Source organism: Vespa crabro, chromosome 1 (genome assembly GCF_910589235.1).
Source record: "Vespa crabro chromosome 1, iyVesCrab1.2, whole genome shotgun sequence".
Classification (NCBI taxonomy): domain Eukaryota; kingdom Metazoa; phylum Arthropoda; class Insecta; order Hymenoptera; family Vespidae; genus Vespa; species Vespa crabro.
In genome coordinates, this window is record NC_060955.1 from 15,354,587 (window position 1) to 15,373,902 (window position 19,316).

The 19,316-nt window shown below is 30.8% G+C and overlaps 1 protein-coding gene across 3 annotated transcripts; it reads left to right on the forward strand.

Moving 5' to 3' along the window:
* Positions 1–448: 448 nt before the first annotated feature.
* On the forward strand, positions 449–11,877 carry LOC124432768 (mitogen-activated protein kinase kinase kinase 15). Of its 3 annotated transcripts, none has more exons than XM_046981926.1 (24): positions 449–572; positions 932–1,066; positions 1,165–1,373; positions 1,437–1,631; positions 2,918–3,087; positions 3,440–3,608; positions 3,680–3,979; positions 4,781–5,034; positions 5,213–5,372; positions 5,601–5,954; positions 6,099–6,360; positions 6,502–6,639; positions 6,728–6,894; positions 6,964–7,059; positions 7,124–7,263; positions 7,357–7,512; positions 8,037–8,144; positions 8,632–8,744; positions 8,822–8,991; positions 9,067–9,331; positions 9,576–9,903; positions 10,001–10,154; positions 10,234–10,310; positions 10,387–11,877. In XM_046981926.1, the coding sequence occupies exons 2-24, from the start codon at positions 1,030–1,032 to the stop codon at positions 10,454–10,456; spliced, it is 4,092 nt and encodes a 1,363-aa protein (XP_046837882.1). In that variant the 5' UTR covers positions 449–572; positions 932–1,029; the 3' UTR covers positions 10,457–11,877. The 3 variants fall into 3 exon arrangements, with proteins under 3 accessions (XP_046837882.1, XP_046837892.1, XP_046837901.1); XM_046981936.1 differs by having other exon boundaries at positions 8,049–8,144; XM_046981945.1 differs by lacking the exon at positions 8,037–8,144.
* The last annotated feature ends 7,439 nt before the right edge of the window (positions 11,878–19,316 follow it).

Genomic DNA, 19,316 nt, shown 5'->3' on the forward strand with positions numbered 1-19,316 from the left:
GACAAAAGAATTTTACAATGCAATGGGGAAACATGCACTGTTTTCATCCGAGATTTTTCATTGCATATAAAGGAACATATATAGTCTTTTATCCTCCTATTGACTTTATACTACCCTAATAATAACGTTAAAGACTTTCTCTGCATTTCTTACATTCTTTGAGAACTCATTTCACTCGATAAAGACAATGATCGATAAATGCTTTAAAAGTTTGAAATTTTTCTCTAACATATTTTGTAGTTTTACTCTCAGTTATTTAAATAGAAAATTAAACTTGACCAGTTCATGAAAAATTTTATGAATGAATGGAAAATTTTTAATAATTACTTTGACTAATATAGCTACAGATTAAAATAAAATGTTCATTTCTGTTTAATCCATTATATCTCGTAGTGTTTCTATTTTTGAATTAGTAAAGTGAGAGAGAAAGATATAAAGAACTATGTATGCACCATCTGTGTGAAGGAAAAGAAACTTCTTGCAGTAGGTTGTACTTGTGCGCGACCTCGAGCCCGGATTTGTGTGTTCTAGAAGAAACAGATAGAGATTTTTTATAATGTACGCCATAAAAGGTATTGTTTTTTAACCCTTTACAAATTAAATCACTCCATTTACCGCAGTTGTTTAATTAGTGAAGATTCATTTAGCAGCTTTTCAAAGTAATTTATTATACAGACGATCCTAAAGCAAATGCGACTGTCATCAAATATTTTTGCTTCTGTAATTTATAATTTTTGATAATCCATACCATAAACTATTTTCTATTTTATTATATTCATTTTAAAGAATATTTCATGTATAAGAGCAGTTTTGTAAAGTTTAAATAAAAATTTATTTTATATTTGTATGTTGGAGTATATATAATTTTATATATATGTACTATATCATTGATTACGGTAATTGATTTAAATATATTTTTCTTAATGTCCAGAGAAAAGTACAAGTAAATTAATCAACAAGATTTGTGACTTATAAATTTGAAGAAAACTGCCTTTACAGAGTGACGGTCATAACAAGTATATAGTTAATATGCCGTCCACTTGTGGAGATACTATAGATGTACCAGGTATTAAAAAATATATTTTATAATAATGTTTCATGAAAATTACATTACATATTATTTAAAGATATAACGTATGTATGATAAATATTATTTTTGTATAGTTGGAATAGTAGATGGTATATCCAGTACAGATAGTATTGGAACACAAAGCGATGTTTCTGGACATACTACAGTATCAGGAAGGCCTAGAATGGATGTAGCATGTGTATTAGATCTACAACAACCAGAGCATCTTGCACAACGAAAAAGAGCTTTAGAAGAAGTAAAACAAGCATGTCATTTAGTGAATGCAAACATGCATCATATACAGGTACGTCAAGTAATATAAGCATATTTGTTATGTTATATAATTTAAAACCTGTTTTCATTGCAGTTTGAAAAGCTTGATTTTGGAGAAACAAATGTTTTGGATACATTTTATAATGCAGATGTAGCTGTGGTTGATTTAAGCATTCAGTTACAACAATCTGCACTATTTTATCATCTGGGTGTCAGGGAAAGCTTTGGTATGAAAGAAAATATCTTGCTTCATAACGATGTAGATACTGAAGCTACAATTAGACTTAAGGTATGTATGCTTTAATAACAATTACAAAATATATATCATAAAGTCCAATATATAAAAATTATACACTAGATCAATATGCGTTCAATAAACATTTTTTTGTAACTATTAATAAATATAAAATGAAAAAACAAATAACAAATTCTATTAAGAGGTATTTAGAGTACTTAAAAGTTTTAAACTCTCTTAACATAGAGGTATAGGTGTCAATAGGAAGTTTAATGATCAATTAATAACCTTGTCCATTTATCAGAACTATAATAGACACACTGAAGCAATGATCTTAATTAAAGGTCTTATAAATAGCCATGTTCTATGAAACGAACCTACTATATCTTGATTAAATACTTATTACACATTACGAAATTTAGTTAATTATATTTTTTAATAGGTTATATTCTCTTTTAAAGTATTTTTAGTTTTATATAAATTAATTAAAATTTTGAATGATTATTTTCTTTTATTAAATTTCTTAGGCGAAGTTATTAAGTATGAATTATAAATATCATTTATGTCATTTTATCTACTAATGGCAATAGTACAAGTGTTAGACAAATATATATTATGATAAAACCTATTTGAGATCATGATGATTGGCGCGCATGCGGCACATGCGGTAAATGCGATATGTCTTATTATCTTTATAAGTCTCATACTTTGTCATTCTCGTATCTACATTTTAACGGATTATATTCAAGTTCATTAATTTCGTGTTGAATTATTAATAATTAAATAATTAATAAATATTATTATCATTTTGTCATTTAATAATTGTCAGTTACTATCACCGATATTCAAATATCTTTCATAGGATTTATTGTACCACATAAGAAATTTCAATATCATAAAAGTTTATTTAAAATATTTGAATTAAATTAACAAATAGACGAGTAATATTCGTTTCGATAGAATCAGTGTATGAATAATCTTATCATATACTATATATGTAGTTTTACTATATATGGAGTTGAAAAATATGAGTTCATGCTTTTAATATAGCAGTTACCATGGTGCTTACTGACAGTGCACGCTAATCAAAATTGCTCTATATTTTTCGTTCTATAATGCAATTTATATTTATATTTGTAGTAAAATAATTATTAAAATTCAGAAATTATATTTGTAGTATAATAGGAAATTATATCTTACCAAGTATATCATATCCTATCAAATTAAATTGTGACAGTGACAGGTTGCATTAAAGAAACATGCATACATCCAAAGTAATGCTTTAATATATTTTATTATAGTATATAAGATAACTAATATAAATGAAATAATTCTTACAGTTATCATGTGGTAGTTACACATTCGTGTCATATCGTGTAATAGAGTGTGGTTCTTGTGTTGCTACTTGCCCAGCAACTAGTAGAATTACAGGCGAAGAATCCGTAGATCCAAAACAACACCTTACACTAAAATTAAAGAAATTATTTCAAGATGTTGAAGTACAATCCAAGTAAGTTTTATAGTAATATGTAAAAATAAAATATTTATAAAATAAAATATTTATAAAACTTTATATAAATTGTTGCCATCTGTAATACAAAAGCTAATATGCATTCATAAGTAATTACATCACAGACAAAAAGAATTTTGTTGTCATTCTTATCTTATCTTTTTCTCACAATCTTTATTAAAGTATGTATCACGTTAAACTGAATAATCTTTGTATTACTTGAAGTATTAAATTGTTTTTTAATTTAAATGTAGTTCTTTATGCAATCAAATATAATTGCACATCTTTAACACAAATGAATAATAATTGTACTTTTTATTAATATTATTATCATCATGTTTGATGTTTTTAGAGCTCATATGAAAGAAAAATTCTTAGCAGATTTACGTAAAGCACGTGAAACCTATTCAGGAGAAGAACTCTCTAGAGCATTGAACAACATGCGTAAGCGCTTGGATGATCCCAATGTTCTTTCTGGAGAAGTAGTGCTTAATGTACTCATTTCATTTCGAGAGATACAGGTAATTTGTACATGTAGTGTAATATGATAAAAAATGATAATATATTTAAACTTATAATATATTTGTTCTAGGGTTATGATGCAATGGTACAATTAGTAGATGATTTAAAAACTATTCCTACACATAAAAATTATATAAATACCCCTGCTATTCGTTACTTATATGCTTTTGCACTAAACAGACGAAATAAAGAAGGAGATAGGGAAAGAGCTTTGAAAGTTATTGAAAAGGCATTAGAAAAGAAAGAAAATCATGTACCAGACATGCTGTGCTTGTGTGGAAGGATATATAAGGATAAATTTGTTGAAAGTAGACATACGGATCAAGAAAGTTTAAGAAATGCTATTCATTGGTATAGAAAAGGTTTTGAGGTAATATTTATATATATATATGTCTATACATATGGTATTCTTCAGCCAATGCATTGCTTCGAAATGATGAAATTATAAGATTAAAATGATAAAAATGTTAAAAATATTACAAGAAATTGATAATTCCTGAGGTACATATAAGTGGCCAAGAAATAATTAGACTCTACATTAACTTTTGTATATGGAAATCTATACTGTGAAGAAATATAACAATGCTAACTTTTTGTAGGAGTCAAGCCAATATAAAATAATGTGATTATGATGAACTTGTACTATATGATTAGATATGTGAATATTACCATATTATAAGCTCTTAATATTTAGAAATATTGATTATATTTTTGACAAACAAACATGAGTTAAGGTGGGTGGAATTCAAATAATTCAAAATAATAATGATATATACAAGTATTATATAGAAGTATTAAAATGTATTTGAACATATTTATTATTCTGTAAGCTTTTTCTTTATTTTATACTCATACTTATGTTTCTATATGATATAAGTTTATTATCATTTATTTTTTCCTTTATATTACTATTATTGATTATGAAAATTCTTTTATATCTGTGATTGTCTGCACCCTTATTATTTATACAAATAGAAAAATTAATTATCAATTTCTTAGCTTATGGTATCAATATTTTCGTTTGTTGTTTTGATTTCAAATCTATTTTTCCAAGTTGATTCAATGGCTGTTGAACATTATATATACAACAATATGCATGTAACAACATAAGTAATTATAAATTACATTGAGCATCATAATATTCAGCATGATTATAATTTTTGATCATTAGGTTCAACCAAACGAATATGCCGGTATAAATCTTGCTACACTGTTAGTTATAGCAGGAAATGAATTTTCAAAAAGTGAAGAATTACAACATATAGGAATGGTATTAAATAACTTAATTGGAAAAAAGGGCAGCCTGTCAAGTTTAAAAGATTATTGGGATGTTGCAACTTTTTTTGAGATTAGTGTGTTAGCAGAAGATTACTCAAAGGCTATTCAAGCTGCTGAATGTATGTTCAAACTGAAACCACCCAACTGGTATGTATAACAAATACTTTAATATTTTTTAATACTTTTTTTTTAATACTTTAATACATTTTTTTACATTAATACATTTAATATATTTTTTTTATTTTAATGGATATTTTAATACATTTTTTAATAATTTTTTTTATAAAAATTATGAATTTTCTACATGAAAGCAATTTTGTTATAGGTACCTGAAGTCAACTATAGGCAACATATCCTTGATAGATAGATTTCGCAAAAAAAATGAAGAGGCTGAAGTTTCACCTGAGGAGCAAATATTTAGTTTCTGGATGGACTACTTTGTGGAAGCCACAAAACCGGAAGTTGGAGATAGTATACGGTTTCCAGTAAGTTGATAAATGGAATCGTTCTACAAAGGATCCAGTTTTCAATTTGGAAGACTATGGCTTATAGTATTGCATTACGAAACCAGCTTGCTTCTGTACATTTTTGGTCAAAGTAAGAATAATATAAAATGCTTTTCTGTGCAGGTCCTTAGATTAATTTTTATTAATAAATTTTTTATTTTAAACTATTTATTGAAAATGTATTGTTTTATATATTTTTTGTTTTAGCTTCTAGTGTTAGAGCCAACAAAAATTTTAATGCCAAGTTATGTGAATGTCAATCTTGGTGCGGAAGAAAAATCGATCCAAATATGGAATTTATGTTTGGATAACATGAAAAATAACTGTAAACAAGTACATGATTGGTTGTTTACTGCAAATATGATTCGAAGTGTGAGTTTATATAAGAGAGATGAGAGATGTCTCTTTCTATACGTTCATCAAAATTCTGACGATTTCCAAATGTATTTGCCATCTGTACAATGTAGGCAAAGATTTTATGATTTGGTCTTAGAAATGACTAGAGATCAAGAAGGTATGGTTACAGATTTAGATGCTTACATGACCGATGATCGTATGAAGGTCAGTAAATTTATAGTAAATAAAAATAACATTAGTCAATTAAAAATCCATTATATATAATCTAAGATATATATATATATATATATATATATATATATATATATATATATAAATACATATATATATATGTATTTATATTTTTAGTTTGAATATGAACTAGATGATCAAAATAAAAGAATAGTACTTGGAAAAGGAACATATGGTGTTGTGTACGCAGCTCGTGATTTGAATACCCAAGTGCGCATTGCAGTAAAAGAAATTCGGGAACGGAATTTGGGAGATGTTCAGCCTTTACACGAAGAAATTAAATTACATAGTCAGTTAAGACATAGAAATATCGTTCAGTATTTAGGATCGGTAAGTGAGGACGGATACTTCAAAATTTTTATGGAACAGGTCCCAGGAGGTGAGTATTAGAAATTTTCATATAAAAAGATATATGTCTCTTACACTCATGCATGCACGCGCACACATACATACATACATATATATATATATATATATATATATATATTTTTTTTTATACAATTATCTTTTTTCTATTTAGGAAGTCTATCTGCTTTACTACGCTCTAAATGGGGTCCATTAAAAGAAAATGAGTCAACAATATCATATTACACTAAACAGATTTTAGAAGGACTTAAATATTTACATGATCAAAAAATAGTTCACAGAGATATTAAAGGTATATAGTCAATCGAATATATATGATCTTTGACAAATATTTAATACTTATTTATACATCAATACATATTCCTGGTTTTCATTTTTAGGTGATAACGTGTTAGTTAATACTTACAGTGGAGTAGTTAAGATTTCAGACTTTGGTATGTCTAAACGTTTGGCTGGTCTTTGTCCAAGTACTGAAACATTCACTGGAACTTTACAATACATGGCACCAGAAGTTATTGACAAAGGTCAACGTGGTTACGGTGCACCTGTAAGTATAAATATATTTCTATATAATATAATATATATTACAATTTTTTAACATAAATTGTGACATTAGGCTGATATTTGGTCTCTGGGCTGTACTATAGTTGAAATGGCAACAGGAAAGCCACCATTTATCGAATTGGGTTCTCCTCAAGCAGCTGTATTCAAAGTAAGTAAAAGATATATCCTATAAAAAATTTAATAATAATCAAATATTTTCATTACTCTTATAGGTTGGATATTATAAAATACATCCTGAAATACCGTCTGAATTATCTGAGAGAGCCAAAAGTTTTATATTAAGATGTTTTGAACCAAATCCTGATGTGAGAGCAACTGCTGCCGAATTGTTGGAAGATCCATTTTTAAATGAGTGCGACATTTTATATTTATTGAATAATTATTTAATAATATACTTAAATATTAATATTACACACAATACTCACTTTATATTTAATATTTATAGGAAAAAGAAAACTAGTAGATTAGCAGCACCACCAGACTTTAGTAGAAGTATATCTGTTCCTGCGGATAGAATCGATCGTTTAGGGAAGTGTGACAAAACAAACAACAATCATATTGTAACTGCAGTTCCAATGCAAACATCACAATCAGATGACAGGTACTGTTGATATTTATAATTATCAAATATTATTTTTTTGGGAGCTTGAGAGTAATTTATATTTGAGTCATTACATTTTACATTCATTCAATGCTTGAAATTGATATATATGAAGCTTTGAAGCCAACATTTTCATTGTGATATTGTCGATAGTTGATAGCTGCTTTTAAATATTATATGTAGTCCCATAAGCTTAGATATTCATGTCTTAGAGATATAATTATCTATTTATGATAGAACACAAGAATACATACATTGTATACAATCTTGTAATATTATAAAATATATAAATATCTTGTAGATACATAAATACATATTTACATATATAGAAAAAGCATTTATAAAATTTAATTTGTTTATTTAATATTTATATTTTTTTTATAAAGTAATGGTATAATTAACATTACTAAAATGATCTATTTTATATAACAATAATATTATCAAAGATATCAGGTTTATTGGATCAAATTATAATTGGTATATAATTAACAAAATATTATTATATATAATATTTAATAATTAAGAATTGCATGTAGTGGAGGGCTAACCAAGTCAAGCCCATTGAGAGAGCGCAGTCCAGCTCACCTTCTGTCTCCCATCAGCATGCCATCTGCAACTCTTTCTTTTAACAGGTATGATACCTTTATTGAAAATTATTGATGTAATGTGAATATACACATTATAAAATTTATTGATTCTTTATATTATGATAAAAACGTTTACACATTATTTACAACAGTATGAATAGACAATTATGTTCTTAAATTTTTCACTTCCTTGTATCACATTATTATAGATAATAATGTTTTCCTAAACAATTCCTGCAGAAATTCATGTGATGCTTTTTATTGCTGAACTTACATGTGGTGAATGATATTGCTTTATCAAACATTTACATATAAAAATTTAAGCAGGGGTGTGTGGTACAAATAAATTATAGTAATTGTTTCCATAATGTTAATTTTATCTATGTGATTAAATAAGTAGAAATTATATATTAATAGAATATATATGTATGTTGAAATAAGTATTTTAATAGATAGTTGTATACAATATATACTTGTGTATTCTATAGGGAATAATATATAAATATAATAGTTTACTTGTTTCTATCTTTAGCACAATAGGTAATACACCATCAATAGAAACAAGTGAAAGTGATGTAACTGGAGCTTCTATAACTAGAAGAAGTTCTTCTGGTGGATTATTATCACCGGAAGTTGAATTAGGAGGTAAGTACATGCATGCACATATATAAAATTTTTAATTTGTTAATAAAATAGCTGAATAAATGTCCGATTCATTGCAGGACAATCAGGACATAAATCTGGTGAAGAACAAGAAGGCTTTTATCTATTAAAAAAAGATAGTCAGAGAAGAATGACACTGACAAGGGTTCTTAGTCAAGATGAAACAAAAATTTGTGAAGTTTGGATGAGAGGTATACATCAGGATGTAGGCCAAACTGTTTTACGCATGGTAATTATACAATATATATTTCTAGATTATGATAAATACAGATTATAATAAATACTAATATCAAATTATTTTTAGAATCATTTGATATTATTGATGCGTGGATTAAAGGACTATATTTCTGAACAAAATCAAGAAGTGATCATAACAGCTATACGCACATTGAAAGAAGAATTAGATTTTGATTCAACTGCGATTAACCATCTTCAACTGGCTATTTACTTGTTTCAAACAGCAGTGAATGAAGTTTTAAGAATGCATAGCATTAAACCACATTGGATGTTTGCATTGGATAACTTAGTAAGAAATGCCGTTCAAGCAGCTATTACAGTATTGTCGCCTGGTGAGTTTTTCTTCTTTACTTTCACACATACATGTACATTTGCAGTCGTGTATATGACTTTAGATCATAAAATTGAATATGTAAAATCGAATGTTAGTATATTAATGAAAATTCTAGAAATATCTTATAGAAAAATAATTCCTAATAGCAAGAATCTTGAAAATAGTACTACAAGTTCTTCTTATCAAGAAGAGCTAACAAATATATTAATTTTAAACGAATTTTTCTGAATTTAATTTTATAGAACTTGGAGCAAATTTATTGGGACAAGAGCGCGTTCAACCTGGTGGTCAAGGTCCTGAAGAAGGTTCTACATCTGGTGTTTCGACAGTTAATTCTATAAAGTCTCAGAAGATAGCAGATTCTGTTGATAACAAGTATTGGAAAGAATATCATGATCAAATGGGCACTTTAAAAATGGAAAACATGAAGTTATTGCAAGAATTGTTAGATTGTCAGAAATCATACCAAGTATTATTACAGCAAGCTTTAGAAGAACAAAGAGCACAAATGAATACATTGACTCATCTTTGTGAAAATATTAATAGAAAAGCTTTAAGACAAGAATCAGGGTAAGCATTCTTAGATATAGTTTGACTTTTTTAATAAAATTATTATAATAATTTTTATAGAGAAAGAAAGAAACTTTATGTTATATCTTTTGTGCAGTTATAATTCTACTATATCTGGTTGTAAAAACGGGACTAATCAATCAGACTTATTACAAATAGAAAATACAAATCCTACAGATCCTTCATACAAAGATGGAGCACTTATAAATTGGTTACAAGATCTTCAAATAGATGAAGTTTCGATCGATAGGGTAAATATTGTTTATATCTTTCATATTAAAAAATTAATTGGTTATAATCTATTTGTAATTATTACTATATATATTATAGTTTATGTATGAGGAATATACTTTGGAAGACGTTTTAAATTATCTTACGAGGGATGATATTCGAAGACTCAATTTAAGGTAATTCTATTATATTTTTAAATATATAAAATTTATTTATAAAAAAGTTTAATATAGTTCTATATTATACATATAGGGGCGGCGTCGAACTAAGGATATGGCAAGCTATTTTAAAATATAGAAGGGATCAGGAAAATACAAATTAAAAAAAAATAATTTCTATATTTTACGAAGAGTCAATCGTTCTTTTATTATCTGTATAAAAGTTTTCGAGCAGGGTAACGTACTTTCGTCAAGTCTGAATGCTATGAAATAATATTACATCAAAGGATATATTTTGTTTGATGTATCGCCTAACATAATTGGACTTCCACTTGAGATCATGAGTGACACGATGATATTAGTAATGTATCACGTAGTTCCTAATTATCGATTATTTGCAGATCGCTATTGTAAATACCAATAATTAATTAATAATGCAATAATTTGTTTTCTTCTTTGTGCGACCACTTGTTAAATTTATGTAATTTAATATTTTTTGTCAAACATATGCATTATGAGTATACATCTTAATGATACAGAATTCGTAGTTTTTTAGTCGTTGAATCACATTCGATTAAATCATCTTATTTTCGTCTAAAGCAGGAAATATTCCGTTTATTTCTATTCGTCTTCAATTAAATCATTTGTCATCCATTACATACTCAGCAATTAACAATACATTTTTCATAGATTTCGATGGAATATCAATTGCATTCTTATAGAAAAGAAATTATACTCACGATTGGTATCGTTAATGTATCGTATACATTGCAACTGTACTACTGTCATACATATACAAATAACGCATACATCTGTGGTACAAAATTAAATAATTACGCAAATTTTTAACATTTTATTAAAAACACGAAAATCAATTAAATTATTATCAAAAATATTTATATGACAATACTAACGCAGCTTAGAAACGTTATATTTTTAATGTAATATTACATTATTATATAATAGGAAATGTTTCTATATGGTCTAATGCTTCCTCACATGCAAAATTGTTTTCAGTACCTGTTAAACTGGTTATAACTGATTACAACTATGGTTAGAGTACAAGAAGTAATATTTATTGTTTCTCGTCTTACATGTTATTCAAATCTGTGTATCATATTATCTTTACATTTTTAAACAACAAAACATGAAATAAAGAGACAATACAGTCTTCACTCTTAACAAATGATATGCGTGAAACGGTAATCAAGTAAATTATTTTTGGTTGTAAGAATTTTCTTTTAATGATACGATCGAAAAAACTACTTGATATTGCTTTGAACATCGATCGATTCGTTATGATACAAGTGCCTACTCTGTTAATGAATACTTCGAATTTTTCATGTATTCTGCGATATATTATATATATGATAATGAATAGATCAATTGTTAACATTACTTTTTGTCATGTCAGACTATCGAAGGTGGAGAACTATCATCGTGACGAAATAGTTGCTCTCGAGTTTTATATATATAAGCGAGAGTAGATAAGTCGTTACACTGTTAAAATATTGTTATTTCTGTCGCATAATAAAATTATCGTCGTTGATCTTAACATTTACAATAAAGAATTGAATGAATGTTATATTGAATTTTTAACTCTGATTACGAGTTCGTTTTAAACCTTACCAGATGCTACAATAAAATATTTCGCTGCTATGATTTATATATTTACTGCATTGTATAGTAAAGAAAATCGAAAGATTAAATAAAATGGAAAAAAGTATATTCGTTTAGCGAAGTACTTCGGGATAACAGTAGACAATTATTATGAAAATTGTAAAAATTGGGCTCATTATGTGAGAGTGTGAAGTGTAGAAGAGTCAATGTCGATTACATTTATTTAAAACATATAAAAGTTTTCGTCAGCGAATACGTGTAAATGGCATCATTTTTTTTATTTTTTTTTTACCAACAAAATACTTTTTATTGCTCTCTGTCTCTCTCTCTCCCTCTCTCTCTCTTCCTCTTTCTCTCCCTCTCTCTCTCTCTTTCCATACGAGTGTGTTATTGCGGAGCGCTAAAAGCAGTGGTATAAAATATTCAAAGTATTCCGGATATTAATCCAATAATTTCAATCTTTAATTCTTTTGTGATTTACAAGAGTGTATATATGCCCCGCCGAATCATTGTATCTAATAATTATTAATCTAATTGAACGCGAAGATAAGACATAACATTTAAATAGTCTTAATTGACACCGTTATATTAGAAATTTTCTCGATCGTTTTCACCCCTCGCATTCTTAGAATTCGAAAGATCACTTTCACGTTTCATGACTTCGTCACGGTGTGGTTTTGTTTATCTGTAATATTCTTTTTTTTCATTATTTTTACATAATACAAAATATGGATATTTTTTATAATATGTATTTTTTCCCTTTAAAAGGGAAATGGGTATTTTTTATAATATGTATTTTTTCCCTTAAAAACTTTTAAAATTCTGAATGGAAGTATCGGACAATTCTAATCGAGAATCAAATTTTCATAGAGATTAACGTTATTGAAAGGAAATTATATTTTAAAATATAATTTTTACGAGTACAATGTATAGAGTGGAAGGAGAATAAGGAGAAATCGGTTCTTTTATAAGTGCCTTTATGATCTCGTTGTTTTCCTTAAGAATCGATACCGTTCCCGAGACACGCAGAGCTCTTATCGTCGTAACGCAGTTATCGAAGAATATTTTTCCGCACCTATCTATCGAATTGGCAGGGAGCAGCTGTTATTGCAACGATTCTGGCGGCCCTTGTCGTCATTAGCAATTCCATAACGAAAGTCTGGCCGTTTCAAGGGCGGGATTTCTCTCTCTCTCTTTCTCTCTTTCTCTCTCTCTCTCTCTCTCTCTCTCTCTCTCTCTTCCTTTCTCTCTTTTCCTTCATCGAATACTCGCGTTTTTGCAAATATAAATGTAAATGCTTACATTCCGAAGGGTTTGGTTGTTGCTTCTTTTCCTTCTTCTTCTTTCTCTCCCTCTGTTTCTTTTTTTCTTGATCTTCGTAGTATTCGCCAAATATGAAATCGCGAATAAGGGAGTGGAAGAAGAGGTGGATGGAAGCGAATCTCAGAGAGAGCTTTACCGTCAAGCCGTTCGATCGTGCTTCTCCTCGATGGGGTAGTCCGTTGCTCATCCTAGCGTATTATTAAATCAGTTTTCCTCGCTTCGCCTTCTCTTCAAATACGCTACTTCCCTATCCACACTTTTCAACGGCAATACGTCAAAAAACTTCTTTACGAATCGTCGCACATTTTCTTCTCAGCCTCCGTCGCTAGAGATTATTTTTTAATATCCGTGATATCCCTTTTTCAGATGGATTAGCATGAAAAGATTTAAGATAGCTTTTCTTAACCTGTTAACTTGAAAATACTTAATTACGAGTCAATTTTATATCACTATCGAGGTCTTTTACAAAACCTTCAATTCTAGCTCGTTCAGTCTCTATGTAAATCCAAGCCTAAAATTGTGTACGCAGGAGCGTCCTTTACTTTGGGCTCTTTGAAATCGCAAATAAAGCGGTGCAAACGAGCACCGAATCAGAAGCCATTCCGAATGATTCCAGTCGAACGTGAAGGGGAGATTTTACTCTGATCGAGCTACAAATCCTGGTTACCAGTCCTCTTTCTCACTCTCGTTTCCTCTCTTTTTTGGAGTGCCCTTCTCCGGGCCGCTTTTACCTTTTAATTAACTAACTACGCCTGTGAGGTACGTAACTAAAAAGGATTTGCATTCAAGGATAAAAGATTTCCAACGTCGCCTAAATAATCCATTTTCTTTAGAAAAGATAAAATGGAATTAAGAGAAAATGATTTTTGTTGTCATACGTAGAATAAAACGAATCATGAAGTAATTTGTCGAGACACTGTGAATCATTGATGAATTACTTTAGCGTAGAATTATTTCTATCTTACTTTTAGTTTTAATTAATTTTTAAATGAAGTAATAACGAAAATATATAGAAATAAATATTAAATTCACGAAGATGAAAATATCAACTGTTAATTGTTTCTTTCATTTCTCAATTTTCTTTCCTTGCAACTGTTTACAGTTTCAACAGTTAACTGTTATTATTATTTTAGCTAATAATTAAATAAATAATTTAATCGTCTCGTATGATTAGCATCGATAATTAAAAAAATTTAATCATTAATTTAAAAGAGAAAAGAATTGTCGAACGATCTCGGATTATTATACAGAAGAGAACAATGAGCCTTGATTTTCTCTCAATCTCTTCGTCTTCCAACATCGTGACACCTCGTCGTCCGTTGGAATTAATTACTTTCAGCTTAAAATCCTTAATTTGTTACTGAAGGGACAAGACTGTGATGACCGAGAAGAATCGATGCAGCCAGCCAATAAAATCTCTTTTCAATAGTTTCTTTCTTTGTTCTTTGCGCTGCTTTGGTCAGCATCAATGTTGGAGACGGCAGAATTCTAGAACTTAATAACAGAAAAAGATATTGCTGAAAAGATAAAAAGATAATATTTTTTTCGGCTCGTCGACTGGCTTCAAATTAGTCTTTGGTTGTTAAGTTCTAGCACGTTTCGCCGAAAGGAGTCTGCGACCGATATTACACCGTTCTCGCCACACCCTTTCTCCTCTCATAACACCCCAAAGGGCTACAAGGCAACAGATGTATCCGATACATATTCATATCTTCCACGTCTCTCTTCCCATTATTGTTACTGTTATTATTGTCAGGGGTTGGTAAAGTTACGTCGGTATAACTATTAGAAGAAATACGTACGAATTTTAGTAGAGACAATTTGAAAGAAAATGGAAAAATAAGAGAAAGAAATGTACTCGTAATCCTCAATCGTAACTATAAACGGTATCTCTTCCATGATCGTGGAGGAATTAATTAATATCGTGATCGAACGAAATTTAAGATGACTTGAATGGATTTTAAGCTTTGAACGACACGTCCTGATATTAAGTTAGTTAGCCGTTGAAAAGTTTGACATGTAAACGGATGCTTGTTTTGCTGAGGGGAAAAAAAGAAGGCTTTTAATCGTCCGTACTTAATACTTCGTACCGTGGGAGTTGGAGAAAGCTGGCATCTCGAGAATCCTTTAATCTCCATGATCTATTATCTCCTCGAGAGAACAGTGGGTGAGAATTAGCCTTCCCTCGTAGGACCGGCATGGCTGTAGTTGAATTATTGCCAGGCGTATCTGAAGGCGGCGGCGGTGGCAGCACCATAAAGTCGACCCCGAAATGTTTCGCTGATAATGCGATTCCATGTACGAAATTACTCGGCTTAACGGCGTATATCGAGAGCTGAAGAGGGTGTGTAAGAAGGATAGAGAAAGAGGTTGGCCGTGATTCGTCGCAGCAGCGACGTTCTTTCCGCAAAAGGAATGAAAAGAGGAAAGAAAGAAAATTGAGAAATGAGAGAAATAAGAGGAAATCGAGAAATTCTCGGTGCACAATCTCGAGCGTGTCGCGTCATGCTATACTCGAAAAACTCTCTTTCTTTCTCTTTCTTCCGCTCTTTCAAAAGATATTCTTCCTAACAAAGTAATGAATTATGCATTGACGCTCCCTATGATATTTTGTAATGTATACGTACCTACTTGAAGACGTTGCGCCGCGAGTTTTTCTCCTAAATGATATTTCTTTAATTACATTCTATTAAATCGTTTATGACAAAGTTCTACTTGCTCTATTTATGAATTTTCTGTTTGATGAGAAATTTCATCGATGTACTTGTTGGAACTATAGTAAGTGGCGCCACAACGTTTTTCACATTTGTGACAAACCTCACAAGGTGCAAAGACCAACGCGAATAGTTGCACGATAACGAGCGCACCTTCATTATAGGGTAATATTAAAATTTTTGAAGAAAAGAAAACGAGAAACATGGTAAGTACAAATCCTTCGAACAAAATTTAAAATATATACGAATTTCCAGAACATTAACGATTTTTCACGAGTCGTTTATGTTATCTATACGAACGAGTCAAAATCTATACGATTTTACGCATGCTTTTTCCAACTTTGAACTCAATATTTGTATTAACAAAAATTTTCTCGAATTGTTTTCGCTCAAAGAAACAAAGTTTGGAACATGTCCAGGTAGATGTGGTCACGAAGCAACACGGCCGTTGCTAGGAAGTGTTTGCCTTCGACCACACCCGTAGAATCCATAAACTTTTGTATCATCGACGACTCGTTATCTTTTATACATTATCTAAGAAAAAAGCGAGTTGGATAGGAAAATAGGATGGGATACTCTCAGGGCTGACTCGCTCGAGAGAGTCCTTACTTTATTTTTTCTTAAGAATTTATGGATCTTCTCTTTTCCTCTTTTTCTCTTTTTTTACCTTTTCTGCCAACCAACATTCTTGCCACCTAGTAGATCGGATATTTCTGTTCTTTCTCTCTCTCCTCTTTCTCTCTCCCTCTCTCTCTCTCTCTCTCTTCTACCCTCGTCAAAACTCGAACGAGCTTCGAGTATTCCCCTCTTTTCGGCACTCTAACGTCGCGATATGACGAAAATCCATCCTGCCATCGCAGTAAGAGGACTTGGAGACAAAGCGAGCTTAGGGAGAAGAGGAGAAAGTAAAGGAGAAACGAAAGAAAGGAAGGAGGGAGAGAGAGAGAGAGTGAGAAAGAGAATAATAGACGATATGTCGACGTCAGCGAGATCGAAAATCTTCTTGCATATCGAGAAAGAAAGAGAAATCGGAGAAAGAAAAAAAAAATGCCGTGCACAGCTCTAGGATAATATCCGAATATCAAGGAACTTTCAATGCGAGGACTGCCACGCTCGTAAAGTAAGCTGATATGAATGCGTATGGTTCCATTTTACGTGTCTACACTTTAGAGAAGTTTCTCCTTTCTTTCTTCTCTCATTCTTTACATAACTTTATAGACGAACGTGTCTTTGTATCTACGTCGTACGTCATTCTCTATCTCTCTTTATTCTCCTTCTCTTCCCTCGCAATAAGCGAGAATATTGCACAAGGTCTCAGGTGGCAGAAAATCGGCTAGATGGAAGAGCGTTTGGCATTATCTTCGAGGAGGTGTTCTTTCATTTATACATATGTATGGGTGTGTATATGTATATATATACACAAATGTTTGATTAAAGTATACACCCGCAATTATCTTTTTATGTAATATTAAAAAAAATCAAGTTTCCGTAGAAATCTCTGAGTAATAAATAAACAAAATCTAAGCCTATATTATTCAATGATTTTACTATTTTTCTTGATACATGATTCTTTGAAAGTGATGTTAAAACAAATCGATGTAAACCTTAAAAATTTTCCTATTCCTTTCTTTTCCTTTTAGGATTCAAGAGACGCCTAGTCGTCGAATTTTCAAGATCCTTCGCGAGAAACAAGCTGTAGAAGCAAGAATGTCGGATTCCGAGGGTATCGGGAGCGTTCTCGATTCGGCGAAGTTTGAGGCTGAGAAGTCTGAGGAGGGCAGCGAGCCAGTGCCAACTTGGCAGAATCATCCATGTGACGAGAAAAAGGGGGAATTGGAGAAGCTCTTACAATCAATGATGAATTCTTGCGAGTCGTCGCAAGAGGAAATCGAAAAGGAAGAGAACGAGGCTGACGAAAAGAACACGATAGGTAAGTGTTTTATTAGGAAGTCCAATTCAAATGAATTATTTTTCTGACATACAAAACGAATCGATTTATATATGTCATAATTGATGAAAAAGAGAAAGTAATGGAAGCAGTTAAACACCTTCGCGGAAAACGCTAAAAAACCAATCTCCGAATGTTAGACGGGGAAAAAAAAGGGTGCTGTGAATCCACGAGAGTCATTTACTGTCCATTCTCCGCTTTATTCGTAACAAGCAAACGTCGAGTTAAAGAGAAAGAGAGAGAGAGAGAGAGAGAGAGAGAGAGAGAGAGAGAGAGAGAGAGAGAGAGAGATAGAGAGAGAGAGAGAGAAAGAGAGAGAGAGAGAGGAAAAGATAACGAAAAGTTTGCTTTGGGGGAAGAAAGAAATAAAGAATAGACTTTCGAGAAAGGAGAAGAGAACCCAGGTAACCTGTTGAGAGCTTCTGAAGAGGGCGAAAATGGAGAGCTTGCTGCAGCTTAACTTGGACAATTTCCCAGACACACGCCAAGGGCATTACAAGAGAAAGTGGTTGAAGTCAGCTTGCGTGTGCGCGCGCACGTCAAGAGAAAAGGAAATTTCTTTAGCCTCGGGTAGAATTTTCTTGCGTTGAATTTTCCTTCTCTATTTTCTTCTCATATCTGTTCTATTCTTAGAAATAAGAGACGCTAGCAGATGTTGTCTCTATTTTCTTCTTATTCCTCTTCTTTTCTTAAGGTATAAGAGACGCTGATTTTTTTCGAATACGAAAAAGAAGAGAAAAAGGACTTTCCTAAAACTTATTTCTCATGCCGATAGTGTATTTTCTGGGAAAATTAGCGACGAGTCAGAATGTGGATTTGTCGATTTTGACAAAATTCTTTCCTTTAGGGAGGATCAGAGAGAGATAGATAAATAGATAGATAGATAGATAGATAGACAGACAGAAAGAGAGAGAGAGAGAAAGAGAGAGAGAGAGAGAAAAAGAGGGATCGTGTCCGGAGATTAACTCTATTAGAAGGATAAGAATTACTGCACGGAAGAAACCCTCCGGTGGTCTTTACGTTCGTAGAATAACGAACGATCGGGTCTTGATCGAAATATTAATTGGAATTGATGGTACACCTAGGTTTAGCTATAGTAACGTTAATTAATAAATAAAAAAGATCTGTAAAGTCGAATGAATGAGTCGAACACTAGTAAAACTAATTAATAGAGAGGACTATATTTAGAGTCAAAAGAATGAATGTATAGCCATTAAAATTTAAAAGGCACTGAATACGAGACACGTACAGCATTTGTACATACACCAGTCACCATAAACTTGGATGTCACGAACTAAGAAAATTAAGCTCATAAAACAGGAAGCCGCAGAAATGCTATGGCGACCGTTTAATAGCATCGAGGACCAAAGTATCGTCACGCAATTTAGTAATGTCTTCTCTGACAAAAGTCTAATTCAT